The 18,289-nt window shown below is 34.8% G+C and overlaps 2 protein-coding genes across 4 annotated transcripts in view; both read right to left on the reverse strand.

Moving 5' to 3' along the window:
* LOC107555360 (ly6/PLAUR domain-containing protein 6B-like) overlaps nucleotides 1-1,261 on the reverse strand; it is a 21,671-nt gene extending 20,410 nt beyond the window's left edge. For all 3 annotated transcript variants that reach the window (XM_016238125.1, XM_016238124.1, XM_016238123.1), the window contains exon 1: nucleotides 1,075-1,261. The gene's annotated coding sequence lies outside the window, so the exon portion shown is untranslated. The remainder of the gene's footprint in view (nucleotides 1-1,074) is intronic.
* A 2,514-nt stretch (nucleotides 1,262-3,775) lies between these two features.
* On the reverse strand, nucleotides 3,776-16,456 carry LOC107555329 (kinesin heavy chain-like). Its single transcript, XM_016238086.1, has 27 exons — nucleotides 16,402-16,456; nucleotides 16,199-16,320; nucleotides 15,975-16,100; nucleotides 14,656-14,743; nucleotides 14,489-14,562; nucleotides 14,000-14,104; nucleotides 13,278-13,326; nucleotides 13,113-13,168; nucleotides 12,922-13,009; nucleotides 12,648-12,772; nucleotides 12,244-12,348; nucleotides 11,938-12,086; nucleotides 11,657-11,805; nucleotides 10,205-10,371; nucleotides 10,040-10,108; nucleotides 8,517-8,723; nucleotides 8,287-8,430; nucleotides 7,420-7,608; nucleotides 6,832-6,949; nucleotides 6,592-6,668; nucleotides 6,191-6,300; nucleotides 5,913-6,014; nucleotides 5,700-5,760; nucleotides 5,468-5,539; nucleotides 4,530-4,634; nucleotides 4,183-4,399; nucleotides 3,776-3,947 (listed from the first exon to the last, which is right to left on the reverse strand). Exons 1-27 carry the CDS (start codon nucleotides 16,454-16,456, stop codon nucleotides 3,808-3,810), a joined length of 3,069 nt encoding a protein of 1,022 aa, XP_016093572.1. The 3' UTR covers nucleotides 3,776-3,807.
* Between the last annotated feature and the right edge of the window lie 1,833 nt (nucleotides 16,457-18,289).

Below are 18,289 nucleotides of genomic sequence, written 5' to 3' on the forward strand. Positions count from 1 at the left end.
GAACTGGTTTTCTTTAAAATACAAATCTTTGTAATCCCAGGCAATCTGTAATCAGAATCACATTTATAACTGGAATAGATTTTAATTTTATTCATAAGTGTTTCATAATCACATAATCCTTACTGGATTACAATCCGCCATCAAAATGATAAATTTTATTATTCTGGCTGCTGTGAGAAAAGGCTATAAACGATCAGCCACCTGCAGGAACCACACATGCGATAGCCTAGTAGCCGGGACAACTTCTTTATGTTTACAGACGTGACTTAATGACGCAGTGCCATGCTCGAATTTCCCGTGAAAACCTACCTGTACCACTCAAATTAGAAAACATTATTATAAGCTAACCATTGTGAATCGGGCTAAAGTAAGGCGATAGTTTTGAACACTGGCTGGTTATGTACTTGCTCAAATATTGATTTCGGATCATTTTTAACCAAAAAAAGTTACAGACTGCAGCTTTAAATAACTATAATGAAGGACAAGGTATTTGTCATAAATGTCACATGCTGTAATTTTATAAATAATTACAAATAAATGATAAATATTTGAACATTTTGTATGCCTTTCCATTTCTTCTGTTTTATTATTATTATGATCAAATTATAAAGAAAAAATAATTAACTTGCCTACTTTGTATATTGTGGATAATGGCATTTTGATTTTAAATACAGTGTCAACATGAACATATCCCAACGTGCTTTAATGAAATACATTTACTTTTTTTTGTAGCCAAGACTTAGAGGTGTGTCAAAAAAGGCATGTTATAAAATAACATCATGCTGAGTGTTATATTCAGTGAAATAAAACATGTGACAACTAGCCCCGGTCTGCCTAGTTTAAAGCTGTGAATGACAGGGAACTCAAACTGAAGCGAAGATCTTGCTCAGGTGGTCATTAGGTCTAAGCAACCGATAAAAGATTTAGACTAGCATCATGTAAAAGTGTCTAACGTTAAACAATGAGTCACGCTGTGCTGGCGTTTCGTTCATGAGTTTGGTGTTATCAAAGAGATCTAGCGTTTGTCCCGTAGAATTTTAACTGTCAAACTTAGAGAGCTCAAAGCATACTCACCGTCGACGTGTCTGACTTCATTCATATGAACAGAAATAAAATCACATCTTCTAGTATTATGTGAAGGTCACCCACATCCCCTCTGCGACGCGGGACTAGCCCACAACACTACGCCCACAGTCAACTTTAAATGAGCGCGTTGAGGTTTTCGCGTCTCACCGCTCTCATAAACACATGAGTCTCTGATTGGTCGACTGGATCCCGAGGTTAGGATTGCTCTTTTTCTTTCTTTTGTAGCCTATTGAATCTTTTAATGAATCGATTGAACCAGTTCACATAACTAAATGATTCGTTAACGTGGTAAAAAAAACTGAAAACTCAATAAAAAGTAATGTGCATGCTACATATGGATTTATTAGATCATTTTAGTCCATGTTGTAATATTCTCACTGGGAAGTCAGGATCATTTGATGACGCAATTTTATTAAAAGTGTGAATATATTTAGCTTCGGTTCTTTGACACGAACTGTTCAAAAGAATCGATTTGCGGAAAATGTGTATTTGCCTTTATACTGTTCTTTACTGTCACCAGTCAACACTAGCTATATATGTTGTCCTGCTCATATTTTTCCTAAAAGTAAATTACAGCAAAGAAAAACTTGTTTGCCAAGAAAAGACAAAATTACTGCAAGATACATTTAGTAAACTTTTTTATTCCACATCAACATCTGATAAATGAGTGTCACACTATAGGTACAACCAAGTCCATAACACGTGTGCTTTATCTTGAAACAGACACTTGAAACCTTTTCATATCCTTGTTGTGGCACGTCCTTCACCTACAAAACAACTGTATAATTTGAAGTTCATTCCATGTTCTTTAATTTCTCATTTTTAAAAGCTTCATACACTGCTGAGGTAAAGTTATAGCACATTTCAGAGACTTCAGAAACACGGATGAACAAGACAAAATTGATGAGGTCTCTGTGTGCAGTACAGTACTCACCACAATAGAGTTGTTCACGGAAAAACAAAAACACTAGACCTGGTTAGGATATGGGGTTTGTATATTTGACATTAGATGATCTTTTAAATAGGAAAAACTAATTATTTAAGTGATGAAGGAAGTCTTTTTGATAGGACAGGTTCTCAAATAGAAACAGAGATGAATTTCCATCAATGCATTTGTTTTTTTCTTTATCAGTTCACAACATCCAACAAGAAAGTTGCAAGAAAGTGCTCACATTACTTATCATGGAGTTGGTCAGTTTTTACAGTAAACTGAGTAAGAATTTGTTTCACCATATTAACATTTTCATGTACTGATCACTTTGTTACAGCTGATAAAACAATAATGAACATATAGACGTACCAGAGGCAATTAACACAAGAGAGATAGTAGGCAACATTCTTGCATTAGCACAAGAATGTAAATAGCTATGGCATGATAGCATGGTTTACCTGTTGAAATGATATTTGTGGTTCTTGAGAAAGTCTGATATTTTTTCCTTGGAGTTTTTTTTTTTTAAAGAATCATTGGTCGGTCATATCACATGCTATCAAGAATAAGAAATAATTATACAAAAATAAGTAAAATTAAATTATGCTGTAAAATTCAGCACATGAATGGCAAATAAACAATCAGCTGTAAAATCTCTCCACTTTTGCTTTCTTGAACTTATCTGATTTTTTCATATGTTGTAATGTCTCTGACTTTGGCTTTCTCTAAATGACTGCATTTCATGCCCTTCAAAACAGGTCAGTATAAGTAACAGCCAATATATGACAGAGTAATGATTCCTGATTTTACCACTAATGTGGTAATAAATACTGATATTTTACAGTTGTTGTTTGCTCCAGAGCACCTTACGGTATAAATTAATAAATTTTCAAAGCACCTATATTCTGTATAAAAACATGTACACATGATGACCTAGATCTAATTAGAGGAACTTAAAAATAATATACAAAAGACAATATGTAAACCAAATACTTAATTCCGATACTTAATGTATATAAAATAAATAAATAAATTAACATCTAATAGCACTATTAGTTATTATAAACCATGATGAATTAAGCTTGAAGCAATGTATGTATTCCTAAGCTACATTCCCATGTCACTGCATGTTCTCAATGGCCATTAAGACCGAAGGAATTAGTGCCAGTTAAAAGAACCACAGAAAGGTCTTAATGTAACTCCTGAGGGTATACAACCTTCCAGTGTAGGTTCTAGTGACAACTTTTCATCTTTACAGACTTCCTACTATGGAAACTCACCTGGCGTGAGTAATGACAGATGTGCTGAATTACTGTAATCAGAATGTGATTGTATTTTTCAAATACAAAAAGACTCAAGGCAGAAAGAAGCCAAGAAAAAAAGTTTCAATGAAATAGCATACATCAGGCTTTTGAGGAACCTTTATTTGTATATCTCTCAATCATCATTGTATTGCACGTTTCACCCCTAACTATTTAAACAGGTCTTTGATCATAAATTATGTACAATATCATCTTACTAAGACATATTATTGGGAGATATAGAATGACAATTGATATTTAAATACATTTTATGTATGCAGTAAGTCTGCTATATAGCATTAGTCTACAAATTGTATATATTTGCTCATTTTATTCCTCAATAAAATCAAGGAGTTTTTTTCCCCTTCTTGATTTTGAGCTCTGCATTCTCAGCAGAGTTATTTCACCTGCCAGTTGTTACAGGGTTAAAATGAAGCAATACATATAGTTGTAGCAGAAAAGGCACTAAGCCAAACGTACGTGGAGAGTTTTTCACTTGCTCCTGTGATGGTACTGCTGCTGCTGCTGTTGGTGCTGGTGGTGTCGTCGTGGGCTTGGGACGCCCCCTCTGATACTGTGGCCCGGTGAGGCAGAAGCCGCTGGGTGATGATGTCCAGCACGAATAGGCTTAGCTATAAGAGACAGTGTAGTTTAAATTGAAAAATATATAAAAAAAACTTTTAACTTAAATGAATATGCATATATACATATATACATATATGGAACATGCATGATGTATGGGAGACATGCACCAATACTTGAGATCGTTTGGGCATTAGGTAACCAGAGACAAGGTATTACTGAGTATGTGGTGCCCTCTACTGGATATAATGCAACATTGCGATCTGAAGATGAAGCAGCTCTGACCGATCTGTGCGGTGTGTTTCATCCTGGCCTGGTTCTTGGCCTGGATGACCTCCTTGATGCGGTCCACCTCCTGCTGGTACTTCTTACGGTCTCTCATGGCGCTTTCTTTGGCCTCTCTTAGAGCAGACTCCAGGATCTTCACTCGCTCAGCAGTTGCACGCAGGCGCTTCTCCAGTTTGGGCAGCTCACATCTTAAGTCTGCATTATCACGTACCAGCTATGAAAATTACAGAATATATAGACAGAATTATTAATATCATATTATATTACAATATACATTATTACTATTACTTTGTTATAGTTTATTATATTTGTGATTTCTGTGGAAAGTTTTAAATTCTACAAACCTGCTTGTGGACTTTAGTGAGCTGCTCCAGGTTATTCTCAAGGAAAATTATTTTCTGTTTTTGTGCCAGACTTCCCCCTGATTCATCAGTGTCCAGCTCTGCACTCTATAAAACAGAAATGGGTTTTTTTTTCACAGTGGCTTGTTACACTGCATTTATCTGAACCATTTTAAAAGGCAGTTTAATAGGTAAAAAGGTTATAACTAAAAAAAGCTTTGTATTATACATTTTCTAAAAAGTTATGTTTAAATATTCAAATATGCATTATCAAATTAAATTAGCTCTAATTTGCATAATGTCCCAGAACAGAAATCTGAACATTGGATAAAGCCAGGTTCAATTCTTGTTGACATAATAAAAATGTTATTGGTTTTCACAGAGGTTTTTACATGTTTTGTTTATTCAAGTTTGTTCATTCATGTAATTTTACACGATTTATACAACATATTCCTAAAAACATGTATAGTTTTTCTTGCTGTTGAAAGTATTTGTTGATTTATGGATTGATAAAAATAGCTATCCAAAATGTAAAAAACCTTAACCTCTGTAAAATCCTTTAACTAATGTGTCAACCAAATAAATCAGGAATTGTATTTAGAATTTAGATAGGAATAAACCTATTCTGAAAGGAGATTTTTGGCTCAGTGCATGGAAAAAAAATGAGAAAACATCCTTTAATGATATGTGTTTAAATTAATATCTACAGATGCACATAGATAAAGTGTAGTAAAATAAACTAAAATAAATATGCTCTATCCACTAGTCTGAAAGAAGACAATTTATGGAAGCAAAAATCCCAAAAACAGTGCTTTTGCATGTAGCGTATTGTTTTAACGTGTTACTTCATTCCTATTGTTAGAAATTCCTATTCCTACAAACAGTAACTAGCAGCTGTAATATCAAAAAAGCAGGGAACAGTATTTGTTTTGTATACTCACTCGTCCAATGCGATTATTGATGTCCTGAATAAACAGCATACGCAGGTTGTGGAGAGTCTGGAGCTCTTTGGCCTTGTTGAAAAGAAAATAGCATGATCAGTGATCTAAAAACGACTTTGTACAAAAATAACAGCTTTACAGGTTGAATATTCAAGGTGAACAACTCTGAGATAGCAGATGGTGGTGTGCAGAGACAAACTCTAGGAATGCCAGGTAATGTAATAGTACTCACCACAGTCTCTTCCAGACCCTTGAGATCTTCTTTAGCTTGCTCCCTCTTCTCATTCAACAAGCTGATTACAACAAAAATGATAACATGTGCTCAAAATATCTTTATTAGTGGAACAGAGCTGTTTTACAAACATTGTCGCTCTTAAAATCTATCTTTGACTTATTCCATGAGCAGATCATTTATACGACTTTGTAATATGAGCAGTTGACTCACAGAAGCTTCTGCAGCCTCTCGTCCTTCTTCTGTTCCTCTTGTTTCAGCTTTTCATTGTCAGACTTGAGCTGATTCTGTTCAAGCTGAAGAGCCTGGTTCACACTGACAGCAGGGAATTATTGAATGAATCAAACTATTGTTTTTATAAGCTCATTAATTTGGAGTAATACCAGTCAAAAGCAGATGTATTAACTGTCTAAAAAGAAATATTACAAATTAATATTAGATATAAAACAATTACATGACGGATTAGAAGTAATCAGAAATAAAGTACTTACTCTTTCAGCTCATCAAGGATGCTCTGTTTCTCTTCGATCTCATCTCGCAGACGTGAAAGCTGCTTCTGATGAGCCTCTCTGTGGCTTTCCATCTGCTGTTCCAGGGCTTTCTACATGCAGATGCATATGGGATATATATATATTCAATATAAATGGCGCAGTGTTAATCTTCTAGGGCAATTTGGCTCGAAATTTTATAAATTTTAAAATAGGTTTCAATAATAAAATCTTTTCCTATTCTATGCAGCAGATTTGGCCTTTCAGCGTATCTTTATATCTTGAAATATCAAAAATAAAATACTTTATTTTATCATAGTTTATCATGCAGAGACAGCTATAAGTTAGTCATTTGTAGGTTGATTTCCTGTAACGTTTCTCTGCTATCTGTTCATGTTCACCACCTTCATCTCCTCAGCGTCCTGCATCCTGCTCATGTGTTCCTTTTCCTTATCCATGACTGACACCTCATGCATCTTTTCTGTATGAACCAAAAGAAGATTTTTCAAAAGATTTTTACATAAAGTAAAACCACTGTGAAGGAAACATGTCGGGCTTGTTTGAATATAATATAATATCACGGTATTTTGTGACAACATTGCATGTAAATGCTACAAAAAAAAGTGTGTGTGCATCACAAAGACCTTGCGCGTTGAGTTTAGCGAGCTCCTCCATCAGTGAGTCGTGGCTTTCCTCCAGCCGTCTCTTCTTCTGTTCCATGTTCTGCACATAGTCGGTGAGGGATTTGATCTTTGCTTGATGCTAGACACAAAAAACAAAATGCAAAAACAATGTTGAGAACTCCATCAATGGGCTGCAATACAGGTACTAGGTTAGTATTGTTCTTAAATTAGGGACATTAATTGCATTTCAGTTCTTAATCCCTTAATTTGTGGTTTCAAAAGTAAAAGTGAACTTTCTTGGATTTAACACCTTTAAAAAAATATTTGTATTAATCCATTATTGAAGAGAAGTTAAAATTGGGTAGGGGACAAGCCTAAAATAGAGACCTTCTGGAAAATTTACCATGCTACTACTTTTAAAACCAAGAAAAAGTCATTAAAAAGAAACAATAATATGTTTAAAGCAACTATAATCTATCCTATTTTTTTTTAACTCATTAAAATCACCCAAATGGACATAAAAAGGTAAGTTTAAAGTGAAGAATGTTCTGATCTAGAATCAGCACTAGAGAGCGCTGTTTGCTGCTCGAAATAAATCACTGCGAGTACCTGAGAGATCAGGAGCTGACAGGAAGCGAGCTCTTTCTCGTTGGCCTGCATTTTACGCATTGTGTCGGCCTGTGTGCTCTCAAGCTGTTTACTGCGGTTGACCAGAGACTTCACTTCTGACTTCATCTTACTTATGAAGAGCCGTGCCATGGTGAATTCCTCCTCCATTCCTCCGTTCATCTCTGTCATCTGAATAAAGAGAAACCAAATAAATTGGTGTACTATTCCAATCATTTGCTATTTGAATCGGTGTCATCAAAAGTGACAGTATAGACAATAAATTCTACATAATTCAAATATATTGAAACAGTTCTTTTGAATTTCATCAATATTTCACAATATTACAGTTTTAATTGTATTTTTGATCAAATTACATTCTTTGTAAGCATAGACTTCATAGAAATCATCTTCAAAAAAATCTAAACGACTCCAAACTTTCGAATGGAAGTGCAATGAATCGCCTGCAATTTTGAACGCGATATTGCGTAGCTTGTCAGTGAACTACGGCTCTGTGTAGTAAATGCAGCTCCATCTGAACGCACGTGCTGGAGATTTTCTACTAATCACAGAACCGGCTTTACTGACGAGATACGCATGAAAATCGCATTCAATTATTTGCACAGCTCTAATAAAATGTATACATTTTTTTTGTAAATAACCACATATTCACATGTGTATGTAAGTAGTTGTGAGGTATGTATTCTTTACAATGATGAAAAGTAATGTGCAATTTACAAATTATATAAAAAATGGAAAAACATCTGCACAACTCAAAAATAGACCCTTTTTTAAAACTGATTAAAATTGTATCTTTTGATAAGTGAATACGTTGTGCATTTACTTTTTTCTTTATTAATCTGTGTATACCTTGTGGTCATTCAAGGCAACAACACTGCCAATCTCATTGAGGTCCCGGAGCAAGAGACTGAGGATCTCTGCTGATCTCTTCTTGTGATGCCCACTGAGCTCCTGCAGGGCAGACAGATCCCTCTCCACACCAGCCAGAGCTGCCTAAGAGACAAAATCAATGCGCAAAGCTACATCACCATCACTTTTCCTTCACATGAGCTTTATTATTTCCTCCTCATTCTGCTTACACTCTTCTGCATAAGCTCCTCTGTGAGCTGTTGGTTTGTCTTGCTTCTGTCTTCCACCTCGTGGCTTTTCTGGTCATAGTTCACTGCCAGCTCCTCTAAGGCCTGAAGCACCTCCTTCACCTCCTCTTTAGCTGCCTCGTTCTCATGCTGCAAACGGCTCAGATCTTCCTGGATCTTCTCATAGTCACGCCGTGTGGATGCCAGTAACTGTAATAATGCAGGATGGAGATGTCAGACATCTATGTTAGTCAGCAGACTATCTGGAGCTTTACTTTGAAGAATTCCTGCTTCTCTGTGATTGTCATTAAAATATACATAACCATTCAAAAGTTTGTGGTCAGTAAGATTTTTTTTTTTTTTAAAGAAATTAATATATTTATTCAACAAGAACAAATAATCTTGAGGACAAATAATTGAGCAAAAGTAACAGTAAAGGTTGTATTAAGCAGCACAACTGCTGAAAACACTGATAATAATAATAATAATAGTTTCTTTAGCACCAAATCAGCATATTAGAATGATTTCTGAAGGATTGTGTGACACTGAAAAATGTAATTGCTGCTGAAAATTCAGCTTTGCCATCAGGAAATAATAAAGAAATTAATATATTTATTCAACAAGAACAAATAATCTTGAGGACAAATAATTGAGCAAAAGTAACAGTAAAGGTTGTATTAAGCAGCACAACTGCTGAAAACACTGATAATAATAATAATAGTTTCTTTAGCACCAAATCAGCATATTAGAATGATTTCTGAAGGATTGTGTGACACTGAAAAATGTAATTGCTGCTGAAAATTCAGCTTTGCCATCAGGAAATAAATTACTTTTTAAAATATGTTTAAATAGAAAAAAAGTAATTTTAAATTGTAATAATATTTCAGAATATTCTTTTTTTTTTGTATTTGATCAAATAAATGCTGCTTTAGTGAGCATAACTCTTAAAAATAAATACATAAAGATAAAAAAAACTAACTAACTAACTCAGAGATAGCAAAACTATCAGATCTCAGATGGAAGTAAAGGGTAGGCTATATTTCATAAGAACATACAGAATGTGGTCACTGGAATGCTGTTCAGAAAGATTGAATCAGAATGATCAAAAAATGACACTGACACAGAAATATGATAATTTTTGAGTTCCTGAGGTTGTTTCAAAGGAGATCCTGTGGAAATTTTTCCATAGGAACAGCATTTATATTTAAATGTTTCACTTCCACCTGTATAATTAGAACTAATTTTGCTTTGTTGCTACTCTTTGTACCTGAATGGAATTTCTAAGTACAGGCAATGAAATGATAGAGCTAAATATGAAACATCAATTATTTATTACATTTGTTTTGATAAACACATTCTATCGCAACGAAGGAATGCATAACCGCCAGCCAGTGATCAGCTAGCAGCCTACGTATGCAGCCTATGTATGTTTTATTGCAGACAAAGCATCATGGGAAGGCGTGTGACATAAATTGCGGAGGACATGAGTTTTCTGCTCTATGTTGCTGCTCTTGAGCCGGACTCACCTCATCCTGATCCACCATCTGCTGCTTCAGGTTCTCTGCCAGCTGACTGTGCTGGTTGATCTCATCATCCTGTGGTGAAAGAGGGAAAGACAGAGGAAGGTCTGAATTGTGAAGCTTGCACTCCCTGATGCACTTTTCTAACAGTGTGTGAGAGGTATTTATCACCTTGTCATCTAGTTGCTGATACAGGTCATTGATCAGCACCTCATACTGGGTTTTCTCTGAATCAATAAGAGGCTCAGGGGGCGGAGCCGAAGTGTCAATTATGGGAGCGGCTTCAGAATTCTTTAATTCTTTACTGCTGTGCTGCTCATCAACAGGTACATTCTCACCTAAAGATAAAGAGGTAAAATACGTCAGTCCAAAACAACTGCAGCAGTAAAGATTTTGTTGTTTTATTTATTAATTTTTTGTATTCATTTTCATGTGGCTTTTTTGTAGTATGGAGTTATTTCTGTATAAAATAAAATAAAATAACAAAGGCATTGGTTTCTCCATTAATAAAATCACCAAGGCTTTCAGGAAGAGTCCTGCAGACTTGATGATAAAGACATAGATGAGAACGACTGATTGGATGTAAAGGAAAGAACAGCTGCACACAGAGTCAAAGCTACAGTTATTCTCTGGGCTTTATAGCGCTGAGATGGGTGAACCCAGTATCTATGTGTTTTATGTGCAGGAGAGGTGGAGGGAGCTGATAACACTGACAAAGAAATAAAAACCTATTCATGGGGATGCAGGAGAGAGAAAGTGATACATACTGACAGAATGACAAAAACATCAGGAAAAAATAAAAGATTTGGACATGTTGGAGGCTGAGTGTATTCCTTATAATAAGGAAAGTAAATATATTTAGCCATGTATGGTAGTGTTGACATACATACTGTAAGTACTTTGTAGCAAACATGCTTTCACTTAATGACAGGCCTGTTTGTTCAGAGTCATTATGTGTGTACCATTACACAATCTGTGTAATTAGTGCTAATTGGTATTTATCATTGTCAATTATTGTGGATTTCTGTCATCAGCACACACATGGTTTATATGAAGGCCAATTTGTGTCAAGTTCCAATCAATATAACAAAATAATTACATAAACTATTCAATAAATTAATTTTCTCTTTGAACATCATTTTACTCAAAAACAGAAATTGGCCCTGGCTTTAATAAGTCTTAGACAAACAGGGGAAGATGCAATAACTGGCTCCTTATCGTGGAGTCCATTGTAGGACTTGAAACGCAAAAAAAAAAAGCTTTTGTTAAGACAATTACATCAAAAATTGACTGGCCTCTGCAAAATTTGGCCCAGCAAACAAAATGATATGCATCATCTCAACCATTACAGTATTTTTAAAGCAACCACTTAAAAATGTCAAGCATCAGTTCAATTAAATTTTCCTCAGTGATATATAAATATATATCTAAACAATAGTATACTGTATATAAAACGTATAACAAATATATAATACTATATGACAATAACAACTATTAAACATGAAACAAAATAAAAATCAAATTCTAATCAGTTAAATATTTGTCAGTATGTAACAGCAAACAAAATGATGTTTTATTGTTTGTAGCTTTTTTTAACACCCATGTTTGTACTTCTCTCTTTACCTTTCCGCCATCGTTTAAGCTCATTTTCTAGCCGCTGGATGATGATTTTCAGATTTCTGGTCTTCTCTTTCTCTTTCTCATATTTCTTCTTCCATTCCTCAGCTGTAAGCTCCATGTTCACAGAAACTGTGTTTTTGATGGTTTTGGCCCTGTGTGAATAAAGCAAGGTGGATTTGTATATGCACATTTTTGTGTCATTTTCGTTTTAGCTTCACTAACTATTCTTAATTTCAGTCTTTATATCGTGAAAGAGAATCTTCTAGGGCATAAAATGGCTTCACCTCTGGCCGAACATGAGTGTGGATTTGATCTCAGCCTCATTATATACGGATGGAGAGCAGCAGATGACGATGGTTGTTCTGCAGTTCCCACCCAAAGAGTCCTGTAGGATCCTGGTCATTTTACTGTCTCTGTATGGCACATGGGTTTTCTGTAATGAGAAAGATAAGGCAAAACAATAAATAATGTATAAAGCAAATAATGCTTTGTACTGTGTGAGGCCTAGAGTATGAATACAAGATGAGTGGCATTTTAGTGAAAAGAGAAAAAGAAACCGTCTGGGCAGTTGAAATGGGTTGAGCACTTACAGTTCCTTCAGCCAGGGCTGAGATGACGTTCCCCAGAGCAGAGAGAGACTTATTGATATTTTTAGCCTCGTCCAGCACAGATCCTTCTGCTCCAGTTTTACTGACCTGTGAAAGAGAAAGAGCCACAGAAAGGTCAAGAGAGGTAGAGAGAGTGGATATATTATATCCTTCTCAAATCTATTTTGTAGTTTTATTATGACTATGTCAGGGTTTTTTAATTATAATTCCACATATATATTTATACTGTATATATATATATATATGAAACAAATATGATATAGTTAAAAATAAATTTTATAATTTTGCCCTTTTTGTTATTTTTTGTATTGCTTCTATAGATACAAATAGAGATGAAACATAGGCAACAACAGAATATATTTTTTAAAATATGAATAAAAGCATGCCTTTTCACTTCCTGCAAGATCCACCAGGTAGAGTTTTCCGCTCAATTTCTTCTCTGTCTCCACATTCTCCTGCTTAATATTAATGAGGAAAATGCTGTGACTGCGGGAGCTGTGCTCATTCATGTCTGTAACACAATGTAACATCAGAGGATCATGGGTTAGGGTAAAAACTGTGTGACACAAGGTCAAGATAATAGCACTGTATATTATTAGTTATGTTTGATTCAAGATGTGATGCATTATATCAGGGAATAAAGAATAGTCAGTCACTCACTTGTGACAGCCACGTGACGATTGGATTTACCCTCATCGATCACATCCATGACGTCCTCCGGACTGGACACAAAACGCTCTGTACAACCCTAGCAATGGAACAGCATCAAAAGACACAAGACATTAAGGAAGTGTTTGCTTCATGCCTGGTGACTAAAAACACTGTATTGTATTGTGTATTATCTTTCCTACCTTGACAAATGGCACCCTGTTCTTATCTTCATGGACAGCCAGGTTGGTTTTGGAAACTTTAGAATCGGACAACAAAAATTTTATTTACACCCTGAAAAATCTATTAATATATATATATATATTTAAAGAATCTTAATACTATGAAGAAGATTGCTTTTATCTCACCATCAAGCAAATCTCGAATTTTGTCCAGGTAGATTTCAAAATAAGAGACCTGTGATAAGGGATGGCCATTAATAATAATACAAAAAAAGTATTATAAAAAAATATTTAAAAAAAGGCACATTAAAGACATAGCATAGGAATTATAGTCTATCAGAAAATGACAGTAGAGGACTCTTAATTAAAAAAAATTCATTTATGTATAAAATAATTAACACGAATAATAAATAAACTAACCATATATTGAATATAAGAGTTTGTGTTGTAATAAAGAAATGCAATATTAAAAGTACATATTCCGAAAGATGCCATCCACTGAAAATAAGACACTGGAATAGACTGTTGCAAACAAGTGGTTATTGAATTTGTTGTTAGTAATAAGAATGTCTTCTATTGAAATGGTTTATAGGATTATAGGTTTGCTCTGCTTTCAGATGAGTTTTTATTCCACTAGGAATGGTATTAATTACACTATTATACTCTTTCAATGAAGTCCTAATATCTATAACATAATAGTGTTAGTATTAGTATAGTCCAATAACATATTAACATGACCTACAATTAAATATGCTGTATATTACTGTATGCATTCCACTAACATTTATTTTTGTAGACAGCTAAGCTTAATGATTTGTTAATATGCACATATTATTAAAATCAATATAAAATTGAATGAATTCACATTCACAAAATACACAAGCAGATTCAATGCTGAATGTGTTCACCTTGATATGGAACTCCAGGTTCTCATCCATAGAGTAGATGTGGTCAAAGATGTCCTGGGCGATGCGAGGGATGATGCCCTTCAGCTGTGAGTTATGGAGCTGCCCCTGTGTGCATGATGCAGAGGATATTTACAGCAGATATTTGATAATAGGCCACTTTATTTCTAACAACTAATGACAGTTTATGTAAGTTTGTGATTCATTTTCAGAAACTAAATTTAGTGACTTTATATTCAAAACACTTGCTGAAATCGAAGACTGTTTCCAGGGCAACGCCTGCAGTCAAGTGGCATTTTGCAGCTTGAAGCATTTCAGTCATTTCATGAAAGATGCTGAGAGATTCATCCATCTAGAGCATTTTGTGACTGAGCAAATAGTGACATTTTCTCACCGTACATGTGATGAAAGGTTATTCTATTATTGAACAACAGAAATGTGTGAACTTGATACCAATCGTGATATGATTAGAATAGTTTTTTTCCCCCTTACCTCCATAGTGTGCGTCTTCCCTGATGAGGTTTGGCCATATGCAAAAACTGTCCCATTATAGCCACCCAGCACATCTGAAATGCAAGATTAATGGTTCACAACGTTTTTTTTCTTTTAAGGCCTGTATAATTTACCTTCCACGCAGCTACACGTAATGTATATACAACCTTTAACAATCTGTTTGGCACAGGTATCATATACTTGTTCTTGTGTTGTGTTTGGAGGAAAGACTCGGTCAAAGATATACGGTTTGCCCTAAAAAGACAAACACATTAGTCAAGATACAAGTAACGAACAGGTCTTAAAACATAAAATAGTTCAAGAGACATCTCTAACAGAAAATATCATTAATATTTTGTTTTAAGCTTTAAAACCCTACAATAAATTCATCTTTAATATCCACAATAATATGTGTTTGTAAATGTGTGTTTCTGTGTTATATTTTCAATGATTTGGCCCAAAACAGATAAGTTTGATTTCATTATATATCATATTCATTTAAGAATTATTCAGTATTTTTTTATCAAGAGGTCACACTCATAAAAGGCCCCAGCAGCTCTTTGTTTTGCTGATGCTGCACAGATTCTACTAACGGCTATTTATGAAGTTCCCCAGAGGATTTGAGGGGTCTACATTGTTGAAGAGAAAATAAGAGGACCTTGTGATGAATGCAGCCCAACCCCCAGCTGCCAGTCAATCTTATTGAGCCTCAACAAATCCCTGTCTTTTGTTTTGATTCACTGAGCCGCGGCCTGAACCTGCTGCTGAAATCTATAACTGTGATTACAAATGAAAAATTTCTCCAAAGAAAGAACTACGTGCAGAGTGTAAACTTGCTGCTAAGCTAGAAAAAGTTTTGGAAATTCAGTTTGATGATGCTACTGGCACAGAAATGACTTCTCCTCTCCGCAACCCCCAGCTGCCAGTCAATCTTATTGAGCCTCAACAAATCCCTGTCTTTTGTTTTGATTCACTGAGCCGCGGCCTGAACCTGCTGCTGAAATCTATAACTGTGATTACAAATGAAAAATTTCTCCAAAGAAAGAACTACGTGCAGAGTGTAAACTTGCTGCTAAGCTAGAAAAAGTTTTGGAAATTCAGTGATGATGCTACTGGCACAGAAATGACTTCTCCTCTCCGCTTCTCTCCTCTGTTTTTAATTGTTTCTCTGTCGTTCATTTTGTCAGAATATTTTTTGGATGTATTTATGTGTATTGCATATGTAAATGTATTATTTTTTATTTTATTTACATTTATTTAAGTTTTATTTTATTATTATTATATATGTTTTTATTTATTTATGCATTTATTTACTGAATCTATTTATTTATTTATTTTACAGAATCTGTCATTTTTGTCTAATCCTTATGTTTAATCTCTAGTTTAGACAAAAACGTTTAAATAATTAATAAAAAAATGTTAAGCTGGATAAATATTTGAGGATGCTTCTTTCTTTTACTGTATGTAGACAGCAAAATCAGCTAACTGAGATGTGAGATTTAGCATTAGCGTTTTGTTCACACATGCACACAAAGATCATGGGGAGCTCATGTACTGCTGACAGCAGTTTTTCCAGATCCTCTTTCACCCATATGCACACAAATACACTCTCCTATATGGAAAGAGAGAAATAGAGAGAGTCCTGTGACCTACACGGATCCTGGTCCATCCTGTGCCTTATTTTAACATCCATAAATGAAACATACGGACCAGGTGGCGTAAAACAGACATGCATTTGCCCTGTTGATTATCAGTGTAAGACATCACAGACACTAATACTGCTGTATCAGAGTTGACAGTGTTCACACAAAGCTGGTTGGGGTCATGCATCCCTGCCGAGACACAAATGAGAGCTGTTGCTCAAACCCAGACCGTCACCACGGAAACTACATCTCACCCGGAAAGAAAAGCACCGATTGGCTGATAGTCAGCACCTGTCTCCTGGCCAATACTGGAGGAGAATAACATGATGAAAACCATCTCTTCCTTCCATCTCTCTCATTATGGGGCAAACCTTTTATGTTAGAAGTCAAATAAATACAGCAGATTGAAATGAATTCTTGTAAAACAGAAAAAGAATAATTAATGGAAAGCCACTGTCAACAGGCAAACAAGTATTTTATATATAGTGTGTATATAGTCTGTAAATAGGCAAGGACATTTACATGTTTCACTCTACATTTTATCCATGTGCTGGAATCTGAACACAATCTTTTATAAACACAGACACTGGCTGTGTATAATAGTGCACGTGTTCAGGACAATGTATTCTTTTAGTCAATAATTTATGCATATTATCTGGGGACCATCAAGGCTTTTTCAAGAGTGCAGGATTTGACCACATTCAGTCAAAAATCTATATAGCTTACTTCCTGAACAAGTATACTTGAAAGGATAATGCATGTTTTTCTATCAATTTCAGATGGGTTTGTAGAATAAAAATAGTACATATACAGTATTTATATAAATTGTATAGAAACAAATGTGCATCATAAATAAATCTAATAATGCAGCAAATGTAAGGGTTGTTTGCAAGGTGGTGCAGAAGATAATGCCAAAACATTAAAGAGGACAAGAAAAACAGCAACAAGAAGGGGGTTTAAACAAGCGACATGCATGCGACTGTGCATGTCAAACAACAATTGTCCCAATCCTCAGTGGACTGGCTTAAATATTCCACTAAATCAGCCTAACCGTTCCCTGCCAGTCCTGGCCCCTCAAACAGCACCTCTGTCACTACGGCAACGTAAATTACTCACAGGGGCCCTGGGCCTCTTTGTGGCCTTGCACATATAATAAGACGTTAGCACCCACATTAAACACTGCTGACTAGATAACCCTCATAAAGCAAAACATCAAACCCAGCCTGGTATAGACAAACTGCAAATGATTAGTCATTTCTCACTGTCACAATCTGTCCTATATAAATCTCCCTGCAATTGTTTTTGTGGTGGATATTCATTTAAGGAGTTTATACTCAAACACAAACCATGCAATCTTTTTTTACTGCTGGTTGTTTATGCTAGACTATGACTTTATAAATAATTAAAGAAATGAACCATTTGAAAATAATGTCTATTTTTATACGTGTACCCTTTTTATAATCAAATAATTTAATCATGAATGAAATAATGAAATAATTATACTGCAAATAAACAATTTAACAAAGTTGTTGCTGAATATTTTGAGCAAAATTGTTGCCATGTTGGTACATTTTTCAATTAAATAAAGACTGTAAATAAAGTAGGCTATAAAGAAAAAAACAACATATTTAAATAACAAATTATTCTAATACTATACCATCATTTATAAAACTATACCATTGTGCTATTTATAAATAAATACTCAAGTACTCTTCACATTTTCAGTCCATTTACATTTTCATCAATAATTCAGAGGCTGATTAAAAATTGTAAATTGAATTCCATTGTGACTCTGTGGAAGTTAATATTTGTTTCATACATAAAATACAAATAGATCACTAGAAAGATACTGTGGATAGATAGATATATAGATATGCTAGATTTTCATTTCTATTTATTTCCAGTTCGTCAGAGCTGTTGAGGGAGAAGGTGTGAAATTCCCCCTTCCCCCACAAATTAATTTGAGTTTATTGAGGGTTTAAAATCTATTGCATTAAAGCACCACACGGAAAGATTCACTACCAAAAAACAGTCTCTAATGAGATGCAGTTAGATAAACATTGACAGTAATAAATGTACATAAATTACCTAGATCTCCATTCAAAGTCACACTTGTATCCTAAAGCTAAATGTCTGGCATTAGGACCATCAGGCTGTG

This window comes from Sinocyclocheilus grahami, unplaced genomic scaffold (assembly GCF_001515645.1).
Source record: "Sinocyclocheilus grahami isolate Dianchi unplaced genomic scaffold, SAMN03320097.WGS_v1.1 scaffold532.1, whole genome shotgun sequence".
Classification (NCBI taxonomy): Eukaryota; Metazoa; Chordata; class Actinopteri; order Cypriniformes; family Cyprinidae; genus Sinocyclocheilus; species Sinocyclocheilus grahami.

Bases quoted from the DNA above. Each gene is read 5' to 3' on its own strand.
- LOC107555329 (XM_016238086.1), bottom strand. From the start codon at position 16,456: ATGTTATTCTCCTCCAGTATTGGCCAGGAGACAGGTGCTGACTATCAG. The intron at 6,950-7,419 runs GTACTCGCAGTG...TTTTGTGTCTAG, and splicing joins GTCAGCTCCTGATCTCTCAG to CATCAAGCAAAGATCAAATC. The intron at 3,948-4,182 runs GTCAGAGCTGCT...TGTCTCTTATAG, and splicing joins GAAACACACCGCACAGATCG to CTAAGCCTATTCGTGCTGGA.